Raw genomic sequence first — 24394 nt, 5'->3', positions numbered from 1 at the left:
TTTTTATTTTATTTATTTATTTAATTTTAAAGTGCTTTGGCTTAAGGATTTAAAGAGCTTTTTGTTTGCTTGCCTTTGTTTTTTGCCGGGGAGGGGGTGTATATGGAGGGTGGTGGTAGTTTTCATTTTCTTTTATTTCAGATATTTTAAAGTATATTGTAGGCTTTTTGGGGAAGTTGGGAGAGGCAGTAGGCAGGCATATTTATGATCAATCTTAAGTTTGAATTTCTCAATTTGATAAGTGAGATTGAAAACTAAATGTGGGCTAAGTCTACATGTTGATAATTAGGCTAAAAATACTGTGATACAGATATGCTCATTGAAATTTTTTTAAAAGAATCTGCAAAATGGCTGATAATTTGGATGAATTTATCGAAGAGCGAAAAGCCAAATTGGCCAAAGACAAAGCAGAGTTGGAAAGTGATCCACCTTACATGGAAATGAAGGTAAACTTAATAATTTTCTTTGAACATGTTTTATTATAATTGTCTATGGAGATTACTCCTGTGTAAATGCAAAACATCCTATTCTATGAGTGAGAAGCTTCTGTTTCGTACTGTGCTGTCATTCTGGGAGCCTAACTCCGGACAAGATTGCAGTAATTTTGAATGCAGTTTTTATTTTGTGGTGGTTTATATCTCACAGTGTTTCTCTTATCTCTTGTTGAAGAATTATTTGGTATATAAAATGATTATGAGACCAGTTCCATTACAACGAACTTCCGCAACATAAACAGAATAGTTGTAAAAGCAAGTTCTTACGGTCTGTGTGAAAAAATCCGATTTAATTAGTTTAAAAAGTTTTTTTGAAATCTGCAAAAGTGAGTTTATTAATTTATTTCGTACTATTTGTATTTCTTAATATAAATTTCTTAAAATAATTGCTTTTTTTTTTGAGATAGAGTCTCGCTCTGTTGGCCAGGCTGGACTGTAGTGATGTGATCTCAGCTCACCACAACCTCTGCCTCCCAGGCTCAAGTGATTCTTCTGCCTCAGCCTCATGAGTAGCTGGGACTATAGGTGCCCGCCACTATGCCTGGCTAATTTTTGTATTTTTAGTAGAGTTGGGGTTTCCCTATGTTGGCCAGGCTGGTCTTGAAGTCCTGACCTCGAGATCCACCCACCTCGGCCTCCCAAAATGCTAAGATTACAGGCATGAGCCACTGCACCCAGCCTAAAATAATTGTTTCTTAAAGCAATGTCTGAAAGGCTTTCTTAAAGCTTTCATTGTTTAGGTGAAACTGATTTATCCATTTAGCAAATACTTACTGAGATTGTGTTAGGTACTATGCTAAGCTCTGAGAATACAGTACTGATTAGAGTGTTGTGGCACCTTCTCAGGGCTCAGTGTGTGTAATAAGATACAGCATGTAGTTTAATCTGTGCCATATGGTTCATCATAATGAAAGTCAACCATATATATTGGTTTGTTCAAGATGATCCTGGTTTACCTGTTGTCCAGTGTTTTTTTCTGGTTTAGCATTTGTCCTGGACAAAGGTATCTTGGCTGAGATGACAAATACTATAGATGCCCTAATTACAATTTTACTTACATTTATTGAGTACTAGCTATGGACAAGGCATATTCTTAAGAGGTTATATTTCACAGTAATCTATGAGGTAAGTGCTGTTATTATAATTTTCTGGATGAGTAAACTGAGGCAAGTTAAGTAATGAGACTAGCAGTAGAGTTGGTGGAACTAGGCTTTGATCCCTGGCAGCCTGGCTCTAGTGCTTGTCCTCGGAACCAACATAATAGGTTGCCTTTCTTCCATAATAGCCTGTCATGTACCAGGAATGCCAAGGACTTTATATGTGTCATTTTGTTTAATCATAATATCCCTGTTAAGTAGGTGAAATTTTTTTTGTTTTATGGATTAAGAAAGTGAAGCTCACAGGAGTTAAGTAATTTGTCCAGGTCCACACAGTGGTGGATTCAGGAGTAGAACCTTTATGCAGCTCCAGAGTCTATCTCTTAACCACTCTCCAGTATTTAGGACCAGCTTATGGCTTTGGAGTTACATAATTTGGAGTACATAGCTTTAAAGACAGTTTTGTTATAATTTCTAATATTAATTTGTACATAAATAATTTTAAGTCTTAGTTCAAGTATCACCTGCTCAGTGAGGCCTTGTAGTCCCTCCCCCACCATTTCTGGGCCTCCTTAATCTGTTTTCTTTTCCCATAACCCCTTGCTGCCACTGTCTACATATCACGTAATCTAATCATGAGTTAATTATGTGTCCCCCCAATAGTTTATAAGCTTCATGATGGTAGAAATTCTTGTATTTTTTAAAACTCATATACTTTCAATGCTTGACAAAATGTTTGGCACTTAATGGGAACTCAGTAAATATTTGTTGGTAAGTGAGTGAGTTAAATATTAGAATATCTGTTATAAAATCAAAATACCTTTGGTTAATTCTTCAAACCTTACACTTAGTTTCTTCTATGATGTACTGTGTAATTTCATCAAGCTGTTTAATTAAAATTTGAGGTGGGTTGTATATTTAATTTTTTTTTTTCCCTTTGCTTTTGTAAACTTTATGTCTCTTTCAGGGCAAGTTGTCAGAGAAGCTTTCGGAAAACAGTAAGATACTGATCTCTATGGCTAAGGAAAACATACCACCAAATAGTCAACAGACCAGGGGTTCCTTAGGTATGTCATTAGATGTGCTAAACTTATTTTAAGATGTTCTTAGTTGGCTCTTCTGAAAGAGGTTTGTCTTGTCAGAAAAAAAGATTTATTTGGAATCCTAGTAATTTTTCTTTCTGGAATCTTATATAAGTCAATATGGTCTACATATGAAATAGAACTCATACTGAAAACTTTGTACTTGTTTTATGTGATACTGCATTAGTTATGATTTGTGGAACTTATAGAAGTAGGTGTGTATAACATAACTTAAACATTGAAAACTTTGAAAGGAATTTGCGTGTGTGTGTGTGTGTGTGTGAGAGAGAGAGAAGAGGAACTTTTATTTGTTGACTGAAAATGGTGAACTTGCTTATTTAAAAATTAAAGAAATGTGCTTAAAGGGTACAAAATGCTGTTTGGTGAAAGACTATTTTAATTATTGATGATCATGTTGGAGTTGTAAAGAAGTTAATACTGTAGCCATACTAATGCTTTGATTATGGTATGGTATGAAAATATTTGGAAACTTTTTACCACATTTTGGCTTGTTGGTAGGTATACATTTTAAAAAAAGAAAATGTATGAATATGTAAAAATTTTTGTTTATTTATTAAATACAGGGTCTCTCTCACCCAGGCTGGAGTGCAGTGGCATGATCATGGTTCAGTGTTACCTTGAACTCCTGGGTTCAAGCAATCCTCCTGCCTCGGCCTCCCGAAGTACTACGATTATAGGCCTGAGCCACTGTGCCCAGTCTGTATGAATATATATATACATATATGTATATATATTTTTTTTCCCCCAAGGCTGAGTCTGGCCCTGTTGCCCAGGTTGGAGTGCAGTGGCACGATCTCGGCTCACTGCGACCTCCTCCTCCCGGATTCAGGCGATTCTCCTGTCCTAGCCTCTCAAGTAGCTGAGATTACAGGCGCGTGCCACCACACTCAGCTAATTTTTTATATTTTTGGTAGAGACAGGGTTTCGCCATGTTGGCCAGGCTGGTCTCGAACTCCTGACCTCAGGTGATCTGCCCACCCGCCTCAGCCTCCCAAAGTGCTGGGGTTACAGGCGTGAGCCACTGTGCCCGATCTGTATGAATATTTTTAATGTGCATTTTGTGATTTATTGATGATGACAAACTTTTTCACAAAAAGAAAGTCAACTATGATAAGTTCATTTGGATAAAGCATTGTTCTCAAATGGACAGCTTTTCATGGCTGTAGGTATACGCCTAAATTGTTTTTGTGTGCCAGTGGATACAAGGGGATGCCAGCCAAGAAACTGAATAGTTAGTAAGCTTTGTCTCTCAATTGGACAAATAGCTCAAAGTGAGTGCCCTACTTTTAATATCAGATATACAGATAACTTTCCATTTTGAATCTCTTATAAATTATTAATATATAACATGAATGAACTAAAGCATTATATATTAGTAAAAATTTTTAATCTCTAAGGCTCGCCATTTTTTTTCTGTGAAATAAGTTTGATTATCTTCCAGCCCTGTATTTTTATGAATCTAAATTTTAATTATTCCAAGAGATAATTTTTTAAAAGTTTAATAGTAGGTTATCTCAAGCACTAAGGTTGCTAAGGTTCGACAGAATCCCTTTTAAATTCTAGGGTTATACCTTGCTTTGGATTGGGCTGTGGCACCTTTATGACCTGTCAGGAGCTAAACTTTGTTTCCTTATGACATCTATCTCAAAAAGTCATTATGGGTGAAAGTTAAATACGTGAAAAGATGGCTGGCACATAATTGGTACGCAATAAATATTAATTTCTTTTTCTCCTTTACGTCTTTTTTTTTTTTTTTTTTAAGACAGGGTCTTAATCTGTCACCCAGGCTGGAGTGCAGTGGCATAATCTTGGCTCACTGCAACCTGCACTTTCCAGGCTTAAGTGATTCATCCTCCCTTCTCAGCCTCCAAGTAGCTGAGACTACAGGTGAGCACTACCATGCCAGCTGACTTTTTTATATATACATATATTTTCTGTAGAGGTGGTGTTTCGCTGTGTTGCCCAGGCTGGTCTCGAACTCCCTAGCTCAAGCCATCCGCCTGCCTCGGCCTCCCAAAGTTCTGGAATTACAGGTGTGAGCCACTTGTGCCTGGCCTTCCATCTTTTTAAAAGTAGTTTTTCGGGCTGGGCACCGTGGCTCATGTAATCCCAACACTTTGGGAGGCCAAGGCCAGCAGATCATTTGGGGTCAGGAGTTCAAGACCAGCCTGGCCAACATGGTGAAACCCCGTCTCTACTAAAAGTACAAAAAAATTAGCCCAGCATGGTGGCGCAAGCCTATAATCCTAGCTACTTGGGAGGCCGAGGTGGGAGGATCACTTGAACCTAGGAGGTGGAGGTTGCTGTGAGCCAAGATTGTGCCCCTGCATTCCAGCCTGGGCGACAGAGAGACTCCCATCTCAATTAAAAAAAAAAAAAATGTAGGTTTTTGAATTGTCTTAGGAATTATTCTTTGATCATTACATTCACATATGATGGAGAGCTAAAAGTATAACTAAAAGATGGTGACCTCTGCCTTTTCATTAATTGGTGTTATTTGGGCCTCTGACCTAGGCCAACTTCTCATCTTATACACTCCCTGAGTGTCCATATCCGCTCACAGGCCTTTATTTACTATTAGTGTGTTCATGACTTCTGAATCTTTATCCCAGTCCTAGGTTCTATTGCGAACTTGACCCATATGTCTGATTTTCTATTGGACATCTGTACTTGTATGGTCATGTATGGCATGGGCTCAAAATCAAAATTTGCAGAAGTAACTTATACTCTTGTCAAACTTTCAAGTGCTCCCCATCTCACTGAGCTGGCTGCCTAGTCATCCTTGATTCCTGTCTTCTCCTGTCTCCTGTATCAAGCAGTTACACAAGTCTAGTTGATTCTGATGCGTAAATCTCAAATAAGGTCACTCGGCTGTAATCCCACTGACTTTTATGCAGACCTCTGTTGTCTGTAAGCTTTTGTAAAAGCTTCCTAGTGTTTTGGTGGTTGTTTTGTTTTACAGTCTAGCCCCCTCTACCAAATCTCTGTATGTTTTTTATATATTTGTATAAAACAAATCTGATCATATTAGTCTCTGCTTCAAACTCTTTGATGACTTCTTTTTTTCTTATATGATAAATGTTCCATCTTATTCCTTCTGCTAGATTGGGTTGGTCAATCCTGTCATGTGCTTCTAGAGGATTGGTTTTCATTTTGAAGGGTAGTTTTGAACTGATTCAGCTTCTCTTTTGTACCACAGTGACATGCTAACTTGCCTCCCATTGTATTTCCACTGCCTGGCACAGTGTGCAGCACTTACTGCTTGGAAAAGATGTTTTAAACCAACGAATTAATGTCCCCATTGCAAAAATAAAACCAATTCTCTTCGGTGTGTTGACTTTAATTTTCATGGCATGCTTCTTCCATTGCCATCTGAAGCCATAATTAATAATTTTTGATGCACATGGAATTTTATTAAAGAACAATATATAATTTGACTAATTTTATACCGCATAAGCATTTAGTTACTGACTTTCTGCTTGATTAATTGTGGCTTTAAAATTCAGTCAAATACATAGTTTCTCACACTGGGAAAAATGTATTTGGCAACTAAGGGTTTTCCCTTAAGTGGTGTCATTTAGGAATTATAAAAAACAGGTCTAATGTAGGTCAGATTTGGAAATGAGGTATTGACTTAAAGCACTGTAATATCGTAGTTTGAATAAGTAATTAAGCATAGTGTAGTAATCAGTGATATATAAACTGGACATACTCATTTTATCCAATGAAAACAATCTTTGATAGCTCATAGTACAACTATCATACAACACTATGATTTTATAAATTCTTTTCTGTTAGGTACTGATGATATTCATGGTTAATTCCATGTGACTCTTTCTACCACCATTTATACCTTTCATAAAAGGATTCAAGGTAGCATTACAGTGACTTGGACCAGACTTCACAGGTTAAGGGCATAGGCCTCCACAAGACTGCCTTCACTTTAGACTCCAGTTGCAAATTCAAGGTCACCAGGACACCCTCAGGTCTGACCATCTGGCTATAAATTTGGGGGTTTCCCCTATCCCCTCAAGTTCAATAATTCATAAGAATGACTCACAGAACTCAAGAAAGTGCTATACTTAATGGTCACAGTTTTATAGCATAAGTGTACAAATCAGAACTAGCCAAAGGGAGAGACAAATAGGGTAAGGTCTGGGAGGGTCCAAACATGAAGTATCTGTTAGTCTCAGGGAGACATTACCCTCCTGGCACATCAGTATGTGACAGGATACAGCATATTGCCAACCAGCCTCACCTGAGCCTGAGTGTCCAGAGTTTTTACTGGATTTTCCTTATGTAGGAATGATTGGTTGAATCATTGCTCCTTGGCTTGATCTCTAGCCCTGCTACATTCATTCCCCTTAGGCCTGGCTGATGTCACATGGCACAAATGCCCAACCCTCAAATCACATGGTTGGTTTTTCTGGCATGACCAGCTCCCATTTTTGTCATCTCTGTAGTGTAAACTCTCTGGGGGTTCACAATGATTGACTTCGTTAGTATAAATTGTTAGGTGTGGTCCAGGGTACCTACTGTGAATAATAAAGACGTTCCCATCATCTGGTAAATTTTAAGGTCAAACCCACTAGGGGCTCACAATGATTTACCTTGTTAGTGTAAACTATTAGGTGTGGTCCAAGGTGCCCACCGTGAATAATAAAGACATTCCCATTGTGTGGAAAATTTTAAAGATTTAGAGGTTGCTTCCCAAGAAATAGAGGCAAAGGCCATTCATTTTTTTTTCTTTTTTCTTTTCCAAGCCAAGAGAAAGTTATAGTCCAGTTTTTTTATTACATATAGGATGTACATGATTTAGTTCATATAAGCTAATGAAACAATGTCTTTAATAAGGAGTTTGTCAGAATAACTCAGATACTAGTAATATTAAGAGAAAGTCACCTAAAAGTGATCTATAAAAGATCTTTTATCTCCCTAAACTGTTTCTAGGCATAATATTTGTATTTATTTCATTAAGAGAAATTCTTACTAACTTATTGTTTAACAACCATTACTGTTATTAACAATAATCAATATTGTTGAGAAATACTTACATTAATCTTTTAAATGGTCCCATTAATCTTTTTAAAATGATACAAATTTGTGAAGTTCCTAAAACATATAGTTCCCCCCACCACCCAGTTTTTTTAAGGGAGAGGATCTTGCTCTCATCCAGGCTGGTGTGCAGTGGCACCATAATAGCTTACTGTAGCTTAAAACTCCTGGGCTCTGGGGATCTTCCTACCTCAGCCTCTCGACTAGCTAGGACTACAGGCTTAGGCCACCATGCCCTACTAATTTTTAAATTTTTTGTAGAGAGAGAGTCTTGCTATGTTGCCCAGGCTTGTTTTGAACTCTTGGATTCAAACGATCCTCCCTTCTCTGGCTCCTAAGTAGTTGAGACTTAGTAGTTGAGTATAGGTTTGTGCCAGTGCATCTGTCTAATTGTAGTTTTAATTATTTGTTTTGAGACGGAGTCTCGCTCTGTTGCCCAGGCTGAAGTGCAGTGGTGCTGTCTCGGCTCACTGCAACCTCTGCCTCCTGGGTTCAAGTGATTCTCCTGCCTCAGCCTCCTGAGTAGCTGGGATTACAGGTGCCTGCCACCACACCCAGCTACTTTTTTTGTGCTTTTCATAGAGATGGGGGTTTCACTATCTTGGTCAGGCTGGTCTCGAACTCCTTACTTCAAGTAGTCCACCCACTTCGGCCTCCCAAGGTGCTGGGATTACAGGGGTGACCCACAGCACCCAGGCTTATAGTTTTAATTATCAGTCCTCTTTGTCTTAGGTTTATCCTGTTGTAAACTAAATCACAGATACTCTTCTACAGTTTTTATTCATTTTGTATGAGTCAAATGGGTCCTTGTAGTAATACTTTTATAGCTGTAATTTAAGAATGCAGTGTCTCCCCAATTAGTCACATCTCCTTGTAAGTCACCCATTATGTAAAGGCCTATTATTATGTCCTATAATTTGTCTTTCGATTATTTTTACATAATGCTTTTTCATGGTAGTATAGTAATGAAAAGAAAGTAAAAGTTCCATGGTAATTTGTTTCATAGAGTAATTATGATGAATGCTCTGTTAGAAGGTAAGTTAATTTTAAAGAAGTTACATACTTTAGTCTTAAGTATTTTATGTAAGCCACAACTGCTATAGAAACCAAATGCTTCTAATTACTATAGTTCTGAAGTATAATGTTAACTATCTTAGGGTCATTGATGTTATACTTGATGAAGTGACATCACTTCAAATGACCCTAAAATGACACGAATGCTTTACTTGCTACTAGATCCACCAGAAGACAACAGCCCAATAAGTAAGCCTCACCATGTTCCTTAGCTCATTAAGTCAATTGAGATGTTATTGTTAATGCATGGTTTAAAAGAATAGGATATTTACATTGTTCTATACAGTTCCTAATTTTATATCTGTGACTTAGCTCTAACGCCATAAAATGGTATAAGATGACAAAAATAAGAATTAAAAAGTTAGTGTTTTCTGTTGACTATAAACATTAAATTAATAAAGTTATAAATAACTCAGAAGGGATTATATATTGTTGCTTATCTGTTAAGATAATTTTACAATACTATTTGAATTAATAGTGAAAAACAAATACTCTTAGTAAATAAAACTTTAACTTAATATGAATAATAGGCTGGGCGCAGTGGCTGATGCCTGTAATCCCAGCACTTTGAGAGGCTGAGGTGGGCGGATCATGAGGTCAGGAGTTTGAGACCAGCCTGGCCAATATGGTGAAACCCTGTCTCCACTAAAAATACGGAAATTAGCCAGGGGTGGCAGGTGCCTGTAATTCCAGCTACTTGAGAGGCTGAAGCAGGAGAATCACTTGAACCCGGGAGGCGGAGGTTGCAGTGAGCCAAGATTGCGCTACCACACGCCAACCTGGGCAACAGAGCAAGACTTCGTCTCAAAATATATATATATGTATACATGAGTAATAATTTAAATGAAAATGAAGTATGTTTTTCTTTCCATTCTTCCACATAAACCCACCAAGTAGAATTGAAAAACAGCAGTAAAAGCCACCTTAAACATCTGCTTTTTGTAAATTTGTAAATTGCTTGTTCCTGGGTGGGAAGGCAGTGTGTTGGCATCATCCTGGCAGCACTGTTGTCTTTTTCTCCTTGGCACAATAGAACATCCATTGTGACCCTGTGTGACTAGTGATATGTAACTTTGGTAACTACCTCTCTCTGTGCAGTCAGACCGCTAACAGGAGAAATGGAATATTAAGTATAGTATATTGTTTCCCCTCACCTTTTCTCATTTCTTTCTCTGGCTCAGGCACTCATGCATATATTCATTTGCAGATTTATTCAATGAACATTTTCTTGGGTTAAAGTTATGTGCCAGCATTATAAAATTGAATAGCGCATGGACCTTGCCTTCATAGATTTTATTGTTTAGTTTTATATATGATGTTCCATTCTGAACATGAGAATCGAAACTTTCTCTCCTTAGGCTTAAATTCTGTATCTTTAAAAAAAGGTTTAGATTCCTTCAAGAGGAAACAGTTCCTTTCTAGGATGATTTAAAATTCCCAGCATATGGAATGCTTTAGTTTCTTTTGGAAGAGAGTTAGAAGCATGTGTAAGAGGTGTCCCTAAGGAATCCTCTGTTATACCCTCTATCATCAAGGAGTTAAATAGGCCAGAAATGTTTATCAAGAGAATTCCAGTGTTGATAGCGGTAGGTGGATTTTAGTATTCTGTAAGAATCCATAAACATCAACTTATGTTTATATTACGCTGGCCTTTTCCCTGCCTGAAATGTTTCAGTGATGTAGTAAAGCAGTGATATGACACATTCTTGAAAAGTTCCCATCATTCAGCTACATTGTGAGAAATAAGGCACAAATGGTGATTTTTTTATATTAGTTTATAAGCTACAGTCAAATTTTATTTCATCTGTAGTGCTCATAGCTGAATCTTTAAGGAAAGTTTTGGCTGGGCCTGGTGGCTCATGCCTGTGGTCTTGGCTACTCAGGAGGCTGAAATGGAAGGATTGCTTGAGGCCAGGAGGTTGAGGCTGCATTGTGCCATGATCACGCCACTGCACTCAAGCCTGGGTGACAGAGCAAGACCCTGTCTCAAAAAAAAAAAAAAGGACAAGTTTTATTTTGTTTAGAAATGATAATTTTTTAATACTATAGTATTATGTGTATAGTAGGACTAAAAAAGGAATGAAGCTTCAGAAATCTAAATACTCATCTAATGTCTATGCTTCTTGACATAGTGTTTTATTATTGAAGATTTGAAAAGTATATAATTTGATTTTTGATAGCTTTCTTGAGGTACAATTTATATACCATAACATATACCTATTTAAAGTCTACAATTCAATGGTTTTTAGTATATTTACAAGCTGTACAGTCATCATCATCATCATCCCTAAATGTAATTTGATTTTTAAATTTTGTGTAAGGAAATACTACTCAAATTCGAAGTTTTTCTCCAAAAATTAACATGCATTTACGGAGTTTCTGTTTGGGATGATGAAAAAGTTCTGGAAATGGATAGTGGTGATGATTGTACAATATTGTGAATGCACTTAATGCCACTGGATTGTATGTTTGAAATGATTAAAATGGTAGGTTTTATATTATATATATTTTACCACAATAAAATTAATATCCATTTTATGAAATCAGAAGTGGTTTAACTTCAGAAGTTTTAGGAATTTCATCCTCTCTGAATGCTCTTTGATAGAAAACTAAAAAAAAAAAAGAAATGTCATCCTAAGCAACACATGGCCCTAATAATATTTTCTCAGAAACATGTTATATTAACGATATTCTTGTATGCTAAGAAAATCATGTTACTGGTTTTCTTAGACTGAAAATGATGCATTAAAATTGTTGTTGGTATTTATTTTTATAGAAATTAGTATATAATTAAGTGAAGAAGTAAAGATAATTAGCTTTTCTTTAATTTTGCTGTTCTTGTAAAGCAAGATGCCAAACAATGCTAGACTACTTATCTTAATGGGGGAAAAAGTAAATGTAATGCACACATGCATATAAATATGTATATGATAATATCAAAGTATCTGTTTATAGATGCATTAAAAAATTCTCTGCATGGAGACAAGAAATAACAATGTTTGTTGTTCTGGACAGGAGAACAGGGTGACTAGGACTCATGGATGAGAATGATATTTTTGGTAATATTTTTGATTATGTGAATGTATTATCTATTGAGACATTTTAGTAAAAAACTTACCCTAATCCTAGTCTGAGAATCAGCATAATTGTGTTCCTTCTTACTGTGCTTTGTTACAGGAAGTAGAACTTTGAGACTGGTTTGAAAATGAATTATACTAAGAAGTTGTTTTTTTTCTAGGAATTGATTATGGATTAAGTTTACCACTTGGGGACGACTATGAACGGAAGAAACATAAATTAAAAGAAGAATTGCGGCAAGATTACAGACGTTATCTTACTCAGGTAGCGAGTTCTATTAATGAGTTGGGTTTAATGTTTCAGAATTCAGCTCCTAAATTTGTTTTCATAAGGTATTAGTCATATGTGTTAATGTTTAGGTTTTCAGTAGTACTAGCAAAGTAGTATTATAGTCAAAGTTAAGTGGCATATATGACATTGATAGAGAAAAAATATTGCTGAGAACTGGCGCCATAGAATAATACAGACTTTTGACCTTTTGACTAAGGCAGTGGATTCTAATTTTAAGTGAGATCGTTAATTATGGTTTTTCATGTTTTCTGTAAAGTTGTCATGGTTTGAAGTAGTTCAATCATGGTTTCCCACTCTTCTACACCCCCCAACTATGTATTAAAATGACATGTGGAGTTCTAGTTGCTAATTGTTTTCCTATGAACCAAGCTTATAAAATTACATTTAATTATTTAGCCACTAAAGCTTTTGTTTTATGATCTCATGTTTTACTTAGTAGAACTCTTTAGTATTTTTGTTAAATTATATAATGGCCGACGTAAAGGTTTATTGTAAGTTTTAAATTTAAGTTATAAAATTATTATAAACAATCATGATGTTTGTTGTGATCTCAAGATATTCTTTAATTTTTTACTGCTTTATGTTTGTTCCAAATGTACAAACTGTCTCTTATTTATTCTGATTTACACACGGAGAGAATGAACTTTGACTGAATACACTTTGTCAATGGTTTGTTTCCCTTGACTTTAGGGCATTACACAAGGGAAAAGAAAGGTAGGGTTGTCTGCAAAATGGCCTCCTTCAGTTTTTTCTTTCTCTCTCTTTTTTTTTATGATCTAGTAGCTTGCAATTGTTTGCATTTATGAGATTCAAACCAATTAGGAAAACGGGTTCATTTGTGATTTTGAGATGTTTGAATGACACCACTTTGTATTCTTGCTTTTAGCAGATGACAGCGTATACATTATAATTTTCTGTTAATATAGTAATTACTTTTGATTCCTGCTTTGCACTTGTGTTTATTGCTTTCTTATGCATTCTTTATGAATATTCTGCAGTTAAGTCTGTTTTCAGCATGCAATTTTTCGTTTCTCAAATTATGCTAATCACAGTAAGATTAATAGAGTAGTAGAATATTCAAGATATTTGAACTACATGTTATCAGAATTTGGATTACTCTGTTTTTGCACCAAAATCTGTAAATTACATTTGTCCATTTATGTTGGAAAACAAAGGGAAACAGTTTATGGTTTTACAAAACTGGTTTTAAAAAGAATCTCACGAATTCACCATTCAACTAACGTATTTTAAACACTTATTATGAAGATGTATCAGGTATGCATCCTGTCTTCAAGAGGCTTAGAATGTAGTTATAGAGATAGCATTCATACAATTCATAGAGTGGTAACTACAGGAAGGATATAATGATCAAGAAAGTCCTCATAGTGGGAATTTCTATTTTGTGAGGCAATCTAGATTTGGATGATCTAGAGAGAGAATCGAAGCGAGAAAGTTTTTCAGATGGAGAGCATAGAGTAAAGGGGGACCTAGAGGGTAGACTTTAGCTTTGTATGAATGAGGCATATTAACTTTACCAGCCTGACTGGGTCGGAGTATCATTCTTTTTGAGTAGTAAGAAATAATGATGTGTATAGGATAGGATCAAATTAGAAGGCAGTGGATTTTTAACTGGTTATAAGTGATAGGCAGTGATAAGCATCATACTTTCTTAAATAGCCTGTGAAGAGCATGGTAACTGTGTTTTAGGACAGTTAGTTCTGCATGTAGAGACTGTCATCTTATTGTCTTAAATTGCTGCTCAACTTGTTAACTGATTTCCTTGCGCTAATTTTCACTCCAGGATAAAAATTCAAATTCCTTAGCATTGCACATGTCTTTCATGTTCCAGCCTGACTCCCTGGGCTTATATACCTCATTATCTTCCCCTTCGCTACATCTTCTTATTGGGTGGAGTTTTCTTCTGGTATCAGATATCTACTATTTTCTCTTGTAGGTTTTGCATTACTCCCTAGGTAAGATTTTTTAAAAGATAGTGGTGGGGACATAAGAAGAAATTGCCTTCATGAAAGTACAAATCTTTAAATTCAAAGGGATGTGAAGGAGTTTTTTTTAGATTTTTTTATTTGTTTGTGTGTTGTTGTTGTTGTTTTTTTTTCTGAGACAGAGTCTTGCTCTGTCGCCCAGGCTGGAGTGCAGTGGTACGATCTTGGCTCACTGCAATCTCCATCTCCCGAGTTCAAGCGATTCTTCTGCCTCAGCTTCCTGAGTAGCTGGGACTACAGGCATTCACCACCACGCCCGGCTAATTTTTTCGTGTTTTTAGTAGAGCTGGGGTTTCACCTTATTGGCCAGTCTGGCCTCAAACTCCTGACCTTGTGATCTGCCCACTTCAGCCTCCTAAAGTGCTAGGATTACAGGCATGAGCCACCGCACCTGGCCAGTTTTTTAGATTATTAAGAACATAGTCGGCCAGGCATGGTGGCTCACGCGTGTAATCCCAGCACTTTGGGAGGCAGAGGTGGGCGGATCACGAGGTCAGGAGATCGAGACCATCCTGGCTAACACGGTGAAACCCCGTCTCTACTAAAAATACAAAAAAATTAGCCTGGCGTGGTGGCAGGCGCCTGTAGTCCCAGTTTCAGGAGGCTGAGGCAGGAGAATGGTGTGAACCCCGGAGGCGGAGCTTGCAGTGAGCTGAGATCAGGCCACCGCACTCTAGCCTAGGCGACAGAGTGAGACTCCATCTCAAAAAAAAGAAAAAAAAAAGAAAAAAGAATATAGTCTTGTAGAGGAGCAGTATTTCCTTAAAATTAGAGAGAGTCTTTTGTTCACATTTGAGAAGGTGGGAATGGAAGGGAAAGCAAGAGAAAAATAAAACTACACAGAATATAGGGAGTTGGCTGCAGCTTCCTGGACCCCCTGAAATATGTATGGTTTCCAAGTCCCACTCGTATCTCTTGTGGCTTCCAGACTTGGATTGCATGGATATTTGAGTTAAAAAAAGAAAATCAAATCAAATCTTTTAATTTTGCCAAGAAGAGTTAACAACTACCATCTTTTTTCCTGTTTTAATTAATTTTTTTTTTCCTGAGCCCTTCCTGCCCAGAGATGATTTCCTGTTTTTAGGATAAAAGATGCTTGACCGTCTAAACACAGAAAAGACATGTTCTCAGGGGAACAGTTTTTAAATTGAGCCAGTTAATTAATATCTCCAGCCCAGACCTCCATCGTGAACTTCAGACTTTTCTAGCTGGCTGCATAATTCACATTTTCACTTTGAAATCTACCTAATACCTCATGTAGACCATGTCCAAAAGAGAATTCTTGATTTTTGTTCTTCCCACCCTCATGCCTGATAAACCTGCAGTATCTGTAGCCTGTCCTTTTAATTTCCTTTTTGTCACAGTAATTATTACCTTCTAGCATGCTATATATAATTACTCCTCATTATGTTTATTATTTCTTTTTCATTTTCCCCAGCTTGAATGTATGCTTTTGGAGGATAGGAATCTTTGTTTTTTTCAGTCCCAAATGTATCAGAGAGTTTGGGCACATGGTAGGCACTCAGTATTTATTGAATGAATGAGTGAATGAATGAATGAATGATTAAAATTTAGCTTTTTGAAAAAACTCACTATGTTGTTCTTTTTTTAAGAATAAAAAAAATTTTTTTTGATAGAGACTGTAATTTAAAAAAAAAAAGTTTTTTTGTTTTTTTTTTAAATACCCAAACTGATCTCGAACTCTTGGGCTCAAGTGTCCCTTCTGCCTTGGCCTCCCAAAGTGCTGGGATTACAGACATGAGCCACCACTCCCAGCCTATGTTGTTATTGTTTATTCTTTTCATTTTATTGAAAATTTCGAACATCATTCTTGACCCATGTTTGGAATGGGAAATTGCCCAATGAAGGAGTGAGGATGTTAAATCTATCTTCCTGGTTGGAACTGTGAATGGGTTTTTCATGCATTTATAAGTCTACAAAATAATTAGGTTTATAATGTACTTCAGTATATAGGAGGTAAAATCACTCAGGGATCTGGTCATGTGTCTTATTTTTTCCTTGTCAGATAAGTTTAGAGTTCCATACAGCCAACTTTCAAATTAGCTTTTGTAGCACAACTCATTCGTAAATTCAGATTTAATGACACTTTATTTATTTTTGAGACAGAGTCTCACTCTATCACCCAGGCTAGAGTGCAGTGGTGCTGATCTTGGCTCACTGAAACCTCCACTTCGCAGGTTCAGGGGATTCTCCTGCCTTAGCCTCCCAAGTAGCTGGGACTACAGGCGCGTGGCCCCAAGCCCGGCTAATTTTTTGTGTTTTTAGTAGAGACGGGGTTTCGCCCTGTTGCCCAGGCTGGTCCGAACTCCTGAGCTCAAGTGATCCGCCTGCCTCGACCTCCCAACCTGCTAGGATTACAGACATGAGCCACCCTGCCTGCCCAGATTTAATGAAACTTTATTAATCACTGAGTTTTGCTAATTACTCTCTTTCCATAATGTTTTGAATACAACGCTATTGTAGTAGTTAATACATTGTTTTGTGGTTATTTGCTTACATGTCTGTTTCTTTTTTTTTTTTTTTTTTTTGAGACAGAGTCTCGCTCTGTTGCCCAGGCTGGAGTGCAGTGGCCGGATCTCAGCTCACTGCAAGCTCCGCCTCCCGGGTTTATGCCATTCTCCTGCCTCAGCCTCCCAAGTAGCTGGGACTACAGGCGCCCGCCAACTCACCCGGCTAGTTTTTTGTATTTTTTAGTAGAGACGGGGTTTCGCCGTGTTAGCTAGGTTGGTCTCGATCTCCTGACCTCGCGATCCACCCGTCTCGGCCTCCCAAAGTGCTGGGATTACAGGCTTGAGCCACCGCGCCCGGCCTTACATGTCTGTTTCTGCAACTGAATTGTAAATCCCTTGAATATAGGTAAAATATATTTGTATCCCTACCACCTGAAAATAGTACCTGCATAGTATTAGATGGTTGCTAATTGCTTGTTTAGTGAATAAGTAAAAGGCATGGATTAGGCAGGTTGACAATATTGATTGATTTAATCCTTATAACCTAGTGATGTGTAGATGACATTATTTCCGTTTTACAGACAAGGAAACTGAAGTGAAGTGAAGTACATTATTCAAAATTATTTGACTACTAAGTAACAGTACCAGAAAGTTGGAGATCATATGTATTTTTTTACCAGTTGGGGATCATGTGTCTTTTTTTTTTTTTTTAACCAGTCCTTTGTATTTGCTTTACAGCTTTCAAAGGGATTTTATATTTTTTATCCTCCTTCATCCTTATACCAGCTTTGGTAGGTAGGCAGAGCAGGTACTATTCTCATTTTACAGAAGAAAGTGTCTGTCAGAGAAGTTAAGTGACTTCCTCAGTGTTATACAACTAATAAGTGCTTGGGCTGTTCGTAGATCCTAGGTCTTTTGACTGCTAGTCTGATGCTGCCTCTACTACACTGCATTACTTAAATGCTTAATGAACAAGATTGGAGGAACACATAAACAACATTCATAGTTTATATCTATTGGCATTTCAGTAGATATTCACTCACATAATTATAGGAAAAATAGAAAAAAACTGTTGTGGCATGCATTAAGATATTTGTGAGGAAGTTTAAATTTGCCTTGAGAACAAAAAGACAGTAGAGCACTGATAATGAAGAGTATGTGCCTAGAAGACGAATATAAATTGGGAAAGTTTTTCTTCATGCTTGTAGTCATCTTGAATCAATAGACATACATATATTGCAAATGAAAATTAAGGCCTGATTTTCCCTTTCAGGAAGTTGTTGATTGGCAGAAAATTCTCTTTTTTCAAATGCTTTTGGTATGGTCTGTATAGATTTATAGTTTCTATCTTCATTCCATTTCATTCGTTTGCTCTGCGTAATGTAATACTAGTTTAGAATATAGAATGCAAAGACACATTTATGCAACATATTTTATAAAGGCAATTAGGTAATATATTTTTTTAATGTGTATATATACAGACAAATTTTCTATCTACGAGTGAAACAGATCGATCTACTTTGGGAGTTTCTCTTCCTATTGGTGAGAGGTTATCTGCTAAGGTAGGTGGATAGGAGTAGTTATTGTGGGTAGCAGTTTTCCGAGGAGTCAAAATCATAAAAGAACATCCTGCTGATTTAAATGCAAATGGAAGATCACATCATTTCCCCATACTTGAATATATTTCTTTTCAAAATCCATGGAGTCATGTTTATGCTGTTTAAAAAAATTTTCTTGAACACATTTGTAACCATATAATTATATATTTCTTTAATATGTTGATTCTGTTGCTGTATTCGGTTATACTTAACTGAATATTCAGAATTCATTTTTTTCACCATGGGTTTCTGACTGTAAAGTTTATGCTATGTAACAGTTATTGAAATGAGTGGATGTGAAATTATAGTGAGCTTTTATGTCGGGTGTGGGTAAGGGTTCTTTGAATGCGTGATTCTGTCGCTTCATTAATACACGTGCATATTCCTTCGTGGTGAAAGTGATAAAGCACTGTACACCTCTCATAGTGACTCAGTCTCACCAAAGTATATCAGAGATCATGAAATAGTATATAAGACAAAATGGACAGTTAATAAATTTCAAAAGACAGACCTAGTTTCTTTTCTTTTTTTTGTTTTTGAGACAAAGTATCGCCCTGTCGCCCAGGCTGGAGTGCAGTGGCACAGTCTTGGCTCACTGCAGCCTCCTCCTCCCCAGTTCAAGTGATTCTCCTGCCTCAGCCTCCTGCCATCATGCCTGGCTAATTTTTTGTATTTTTAATAGAGGTGGGGTTTCACAGTGTTGGCCAGACTGGTCTCGAACTCCTGACCTCATGATCCACCCGCCTCAGCCTCCCAAAGTACTGATGTTACAGGCGTGAGCCACCGCACCCGGCTGACCTAGTTTCTTTAATACTTTTTTAGATTGTGTTGTTTTAGTTTAGTGACACGGGAAATGTTAAAATTTAAGAACATTTTCTAATCTTATATATTTGTGTTTTAACAGAACATTTCATTATAATATTTTATAATCTATGATAATTTTGCCTTTTTAAGTTTAAAAGATAAAGGATCCTTTTTAATCTTGGAAAGGAAATGGTTAGCTGCAGGTGCTTCAGGGAGTGGGTTGGGGCATTAGGAGAGGGAGGTGTCCCTGAGAAGGAAAGAAGGAAGGTAACCCCATCATATCTCTTTGGAAACATGCTAATGACAGTTCTCTTGGCAAACACAATCATCATATTTACTAGTGGGAGAGATTTATCTCTGAATGCTTTTGGCAGAATACAACCGCTTTGTCTAGGATTGCTGTTGGGAATCAAACCTGGAATCTATGGATTTATGTGGCATGGCTCTTTGGAAAATGTCATCTAATCTCTGTTAACTATTGGAGTGTAAAATGGAGATGTTTCATGAATGAAGCAACTCCCTTCTATTAGAGACCTCATGTATTAATGGACCAAAGCATGTAGCCGTGCATATTCTTATGTGACGAGAAAGACCTGGGGAGCTGTATGGGTGTCCTCAAACCTCTTCCGACTTCTCCTATACCTTTCAGTGACATCTGTCCTTGAAATTATTAGTAAAGCTTGATTCTGGGTAAGAGTTCTGATATGTATGATTCAGATTCGGCATTCCGATATGACATTGAGGTATTTTTTTTCCTGAAGTTGAAGTTAACACTGCCTTTTGATTTTTATTTTAAGGAAAGGTTAAAACTTGAACGTAACGAAGAATACAATCAGTTTCTCAGGGGTAAGGAAGAATCCAGTGAAAAGTTCAGGCAGGTAGAAAAGAGTACTGAGGTAGGTTTTGCTTTTGAAGTAAATCTGTACTACCACATATTGAATATTTTGCACTTGAAAAGTCTTTTTCTATTTTAGACATTTTACTTTTTTTTTTTTTTGTAAATACTTGCAAATTAAGCCCAAATTAAACCAAACACAGGACATTCAATGTTAGTCTTGTGGAAGTTGTGTTTTATCTCATTTGCATCAGAACTTTTCCATTAATTGTGGCGATTTAATTTTTCGAGATCAGTTTGTTAAGATCCTTCTTTTCCTTCATTTTTAAAATTTAAATGAGTTTTATGTTGACAAACTTCCTACTATATATATACTAAGATTACTTCTTTTTTTTTTTCTTTCTCTTTCACACATTTAACAGGATCAATTAGCCCGGCCATGGCTGGCCGGTGCCTGTAATCCCCAACTACTTGGGAGGCTGAGGCACGGAGAATTGCTTGCACACCTGGGAGACACCGAGGTTGCGTGAGCCCGATTGCGTCACTGTGCTCCAGCTGGGGTGACAGAGCGACACCTGGTTGGGAAAAAAAACAAACAAAAGAAGGCCTGATTGATGTATCCTGGGGCCAAAACATCAACAACATTTACACTTTCCTACATACTCCCTTTGTGTTGAGAATTTAATTGCTAAATCTCTTTGAAGTACTATCCTCCTAGGCTAGGATTTGGCATTTAGTTTATCTCTCTTTTCTTCTTTTCTTTCTTTTTTTTTTTTTTTTTTTTTTTGAGATGGAGTCCTTGCTTTTCCCAGTGCTGGAGTGCAGTGGCACAGTCTCAGCTCACTGCAACCTCCGCTTCCTGGCTTCAGGTGATTCTCCTGCCTCAGCTTCCGGAGTAACTGGGATTACAGGTGCCTGCCACCATGACTGGCTAATTTTTGTATTTTTAGTAGAGATGGCGTTTCAGTATGTTGGTCAGGCTGGTCTTGAACTCCTGACCTCGTGATCCACCCGCCTCGGCCTCCCAAAGTGCTGGGATCACAGGCATGAGCCACCGTGCCCTGCCACAGAAAGGTAAAATTTTCTTCAAGTTTTTTTTCTAAAAAAAAATGTTTATGGGCGATTAATGTTGCCTAGGCTAGTCTTGAACTCCCAGGCTCAAGCAATCCACTGGCCTCCACCTAGAATTTTTATGTAGTAAACTTTTCATAAACTGTACAATTTGATGGGTTTTAGAATATGTAAACCACAATCAAGATAATGAGCCTATCCCATATCCCCCAAAGTGGTTCTGGGACCCTTTGGAATCTGTGTGTCCTCACTGTCCTCCACTCATTCCCACGCTGTCTCCAGATCTTCCTGACCTGACTTCTATCACCCTAGACTAGTTTACATTTGATCATTTAATATAAATGGGTGATACAGGATATACTAGTTTTGGGGGTGTGGCTTCTTTCACTCGGTATGATTATTTTGAGGTTCATTTGTGTTGTTGAATGTATGGATAATTCATTCCTTTTTGTTGCATAGTAAGGTTCCATTGCATGGCTGTATCAGCTTGTTTATCCATTCCCCTGTTGATGGACATTTGAGTTATTTCTGGCTTTTGCTATTACAAGTAAAGCTCATATGAACATTCATGTAAAAACAAATATATATATATATGTGTGTGATTAAACAAACATCAGAGTTAAAATGATAGACTAAGTATAAATTGAGAGTTTAATTACCTTATAAGAGATAGTTTCTCATCAAGTTTTCTTTCTTTTTTCTTTTTTAATTGAACAGCCCAAGAGTCAAAGAAATAAAAAACCTATTGGTCAAGTTAAGCCTGATTTAACTTCACAAATACAGACATCTTGCGAAAATTCAGAGGGTCCTAGAAAAGATGTCTTAACTCCTTCAGAGGCATATGAAGAACTTCTGAACCAAAGACGACTAAAGGAGGACAGATGCCGACAACTAGATGATGAACTTGAATTAAGGAATAGAAGAATTATTAAAAAAGCAAATGAAGAAGTGGGCATTTCCAACCTAAAACATCAAAGGTTTGCAAGCAAGGCTGGCATTCCAGATAGAAGATTTCACAAATTTAATGAGGATTGTGTTTTTGATAGACGGTATCATAGACCAGACCAAGATCCTGAAGTAAGTGAAGAAATGGATGAGAGGTTTAGATATGAAAGTGATTTTGATAGAAGACTTTTGAGAGTGTATACAAATGACAGGTATTTACAACTTCATTTTTATTTTCTTTATTTGCTTAATATAGCAAATTAATTGTTAATATTTGCTGTTGTTACTTTTTATGATTATACTAGGGAGAAGCACTTTTATCATAATTAATTCTAAGTTGCTGTCCATTATTTTATGTCCCACTGAGGGGAAAAAGAAAACACTCAAGGTGGGGGCCGTGTTATAAAGTTGGAAAACTGAAAGGCTACACCCATTATGTAAAAGTATGTGAATTGGAGGTAGTCCTTCCCACAGAAAGGGACAGAGAAGAAACGCCCACGTCCCAACCTTGTCAGTGAGTGGAGAGTAAAGATACAAACAACCTTCCCTGAGAATTTGAAGTGTAAATTAGTACTGATTCAAGTTCGCAGTCCAAATTCATACTGCCAGTAGTGTCCAAAGAAACCTTGAGGCAAGAATTCAGAGTTTTCTCAATTCATAGTGCTCTTGGATGAGGGGAAAAATAACTGTCTGCAATAACTTGACATAAAACCAGGCTATTCTGACTTCATATATTAAAATGTGGCCGGGCCTGGTGGCTCATGCCTGTAATCCCAGCACTTTGGGAGGCTGAGGCGGGCAGATCATGAGGTAAGGAGGTGGAGACCAACTTGACCAACATGGTGAAACCCCATCTCTACTGAAAATACAAAAATTAGCCAGGTATGGAGGCGCACGCCTGTAATCCCAGCTACTCAGAAGGCTGGGCAGGAGAATCGCTTGAACCCGGGGGCTGAGGTTGCAGTGAGCGGAGATCACACCACTGCACTCCAGCCTGGGCGACAGAGCAAGACTCTGTCTCAACAGCAATAACAAAAATAAATAAAATAAAACATGTGAAAAAAGGATACCTTAAAATAGATGAAATACAGTTTATTCCTGTAGTCATAAGTTTTTTCAATCAGATTTTCAGATGGTTTTCAGTTCCTTTGAATGTTTTTGTAACAGTATTTATAATTTCTTAACTGCTACAATGAGGTTTTATTGTATTTATCATACATTGATACTTGCCATAGTTTAACCTAACTTGTTTTGGAGTTAGGAATGAATACCTTACGGTCTCGTATTTGTCATTGACTTGTTTACTTGACAAGTGTTAACACATTTTGAGCAGCTTTTGGGACCTGCTTTATTTACTAGTCCAAATAGATTAGTTTTTAAGTATTTTAGAAAAAATTTTCAGGGGTAATGCTGTACATTCAGTGTTCTAACTATTAATTATGATACAAAGCTTTTACAGTTCTTTGTCTTCTACATTCTGTAGCTGTTATGTCCTCACACAATACTCTTAATATTTACCTTGTTTTAGGTAATTTGATTGATTAAAATTTGGAAATGGCAATTATAGTTTCTCTGATCTGAATCTAATTGTTTATACTTAGAAAATTCTCCAAATCCTATAATGTTATATTTGAAAATGCTTATATATGAAGGTAGTTAAAGGCTGACTAACCTAAAATAACTCAATTGGGGAGCTGCAAGTACTCTTCAACTCTTGGTGATGATGTCTTCTTTGTACATGAGAACTTCCTTTCCCTTTATGGTATTTGTTTACCTTTAGGGTGAATGTAATGCATACCCTTTTAAGTTTGGAATTTTAAGAAACATATTATAATGGTTGCTTCTTTGTTTTTTATATATTTTAATCTATTACTTTTGTAATTATACCCTGTGATAATTTTATACATGAACTGACAAATGAATATCATTCTATTTGAGAACTATCGTATCTTCTTATGTATCCCATAAATAAAATGAACTCCTTCTATATAAACTTTCCCAAATACTATTTAAGAATAGATTAAACATGAGATTGAGTGAGAATAATTCTTATTAAATACTTTAAAGTGTTTCTTCAATATATAAATATTTTATGTATTTTTATTTTGTTATTATATCAACTCTGACGTCTCCAAGTGTTTTTTCTTATGTGTCTCTTTAACAATTGAATTTAAAATTGGATTTATTTCAGATTTGTAGATTTCTTATTTCCACCAAAAAAAAAAAAAGATTTCAGTCATTCAGTAGTTTATAAATCAACTGGTTGATAGGAGAAATGACTGTATTTGTGAAAAGTTTGAGACTAAAGAAATGTGGAACTGAGTTTCATCTCTTGCTCCAAGCATTTATTCTTAACATACTGTGCAATCTTCATCAGAAGTTCTTGACAAAAAATAATTACAATGTATCATGAGAAGTGCACAGTTAATTTTCCTTAATTCTTCTAAGTTTTCTTTGTTCTTTTTTTTTTTTTTT

The 24394-nt window shown here is 36.7% G+C and overlaps 1 protein-coding gene across 1 annotated transcript in view; it reads left to right on the top strand.

Annotated features, from left to right (window-relative positions):
- Positions 1–24394, top strand: part of CSPP1 (centrosome and spindle pole associated protein 1) — a 136276-nt gene that overhangs the window by 11679 nt on the left and 100203 nt on the right. The window contains 7 exon segments of the mRNA XM_017896307.1: positions 338–446; positions 2559–2658; positions 12062–12165; positions 12883–12906; positions 18148–18228; positions 19866–19964; positions 21692–22131. Of these exon segments, the coding sequence (XP_017751796.1) occupies positions 348–446; positions 2559–2658; positions 12062–12165; positions 12883–12906; positions 18148–18228; positions 19866–19964; positions 21692–22131 (947 nt within the window). The 5' untranslated portion in view covers positions 338–347.

Source organism: Rhinopithecus bieti, unplaced genomic scaffold, assembly GCF_001698545.2.
Source record: "Rhinopithecus bieti isolate Rb0 unplaced genomic scaffold, ASM169854v2 scaffold_27306, whole genome shotgun sequence".
NCBI classification, from domain to species: Eukaryota; Metazoa; Chordata; class Mammalia; order Primates; family Cercopithecidae; genus Rhinopithecus; species Rhinopithecus bieti.
Note: the sequence above shows the minus strand (reverse complement) of the source record. Positions and strands in the feature narration are given on the sequence as shown.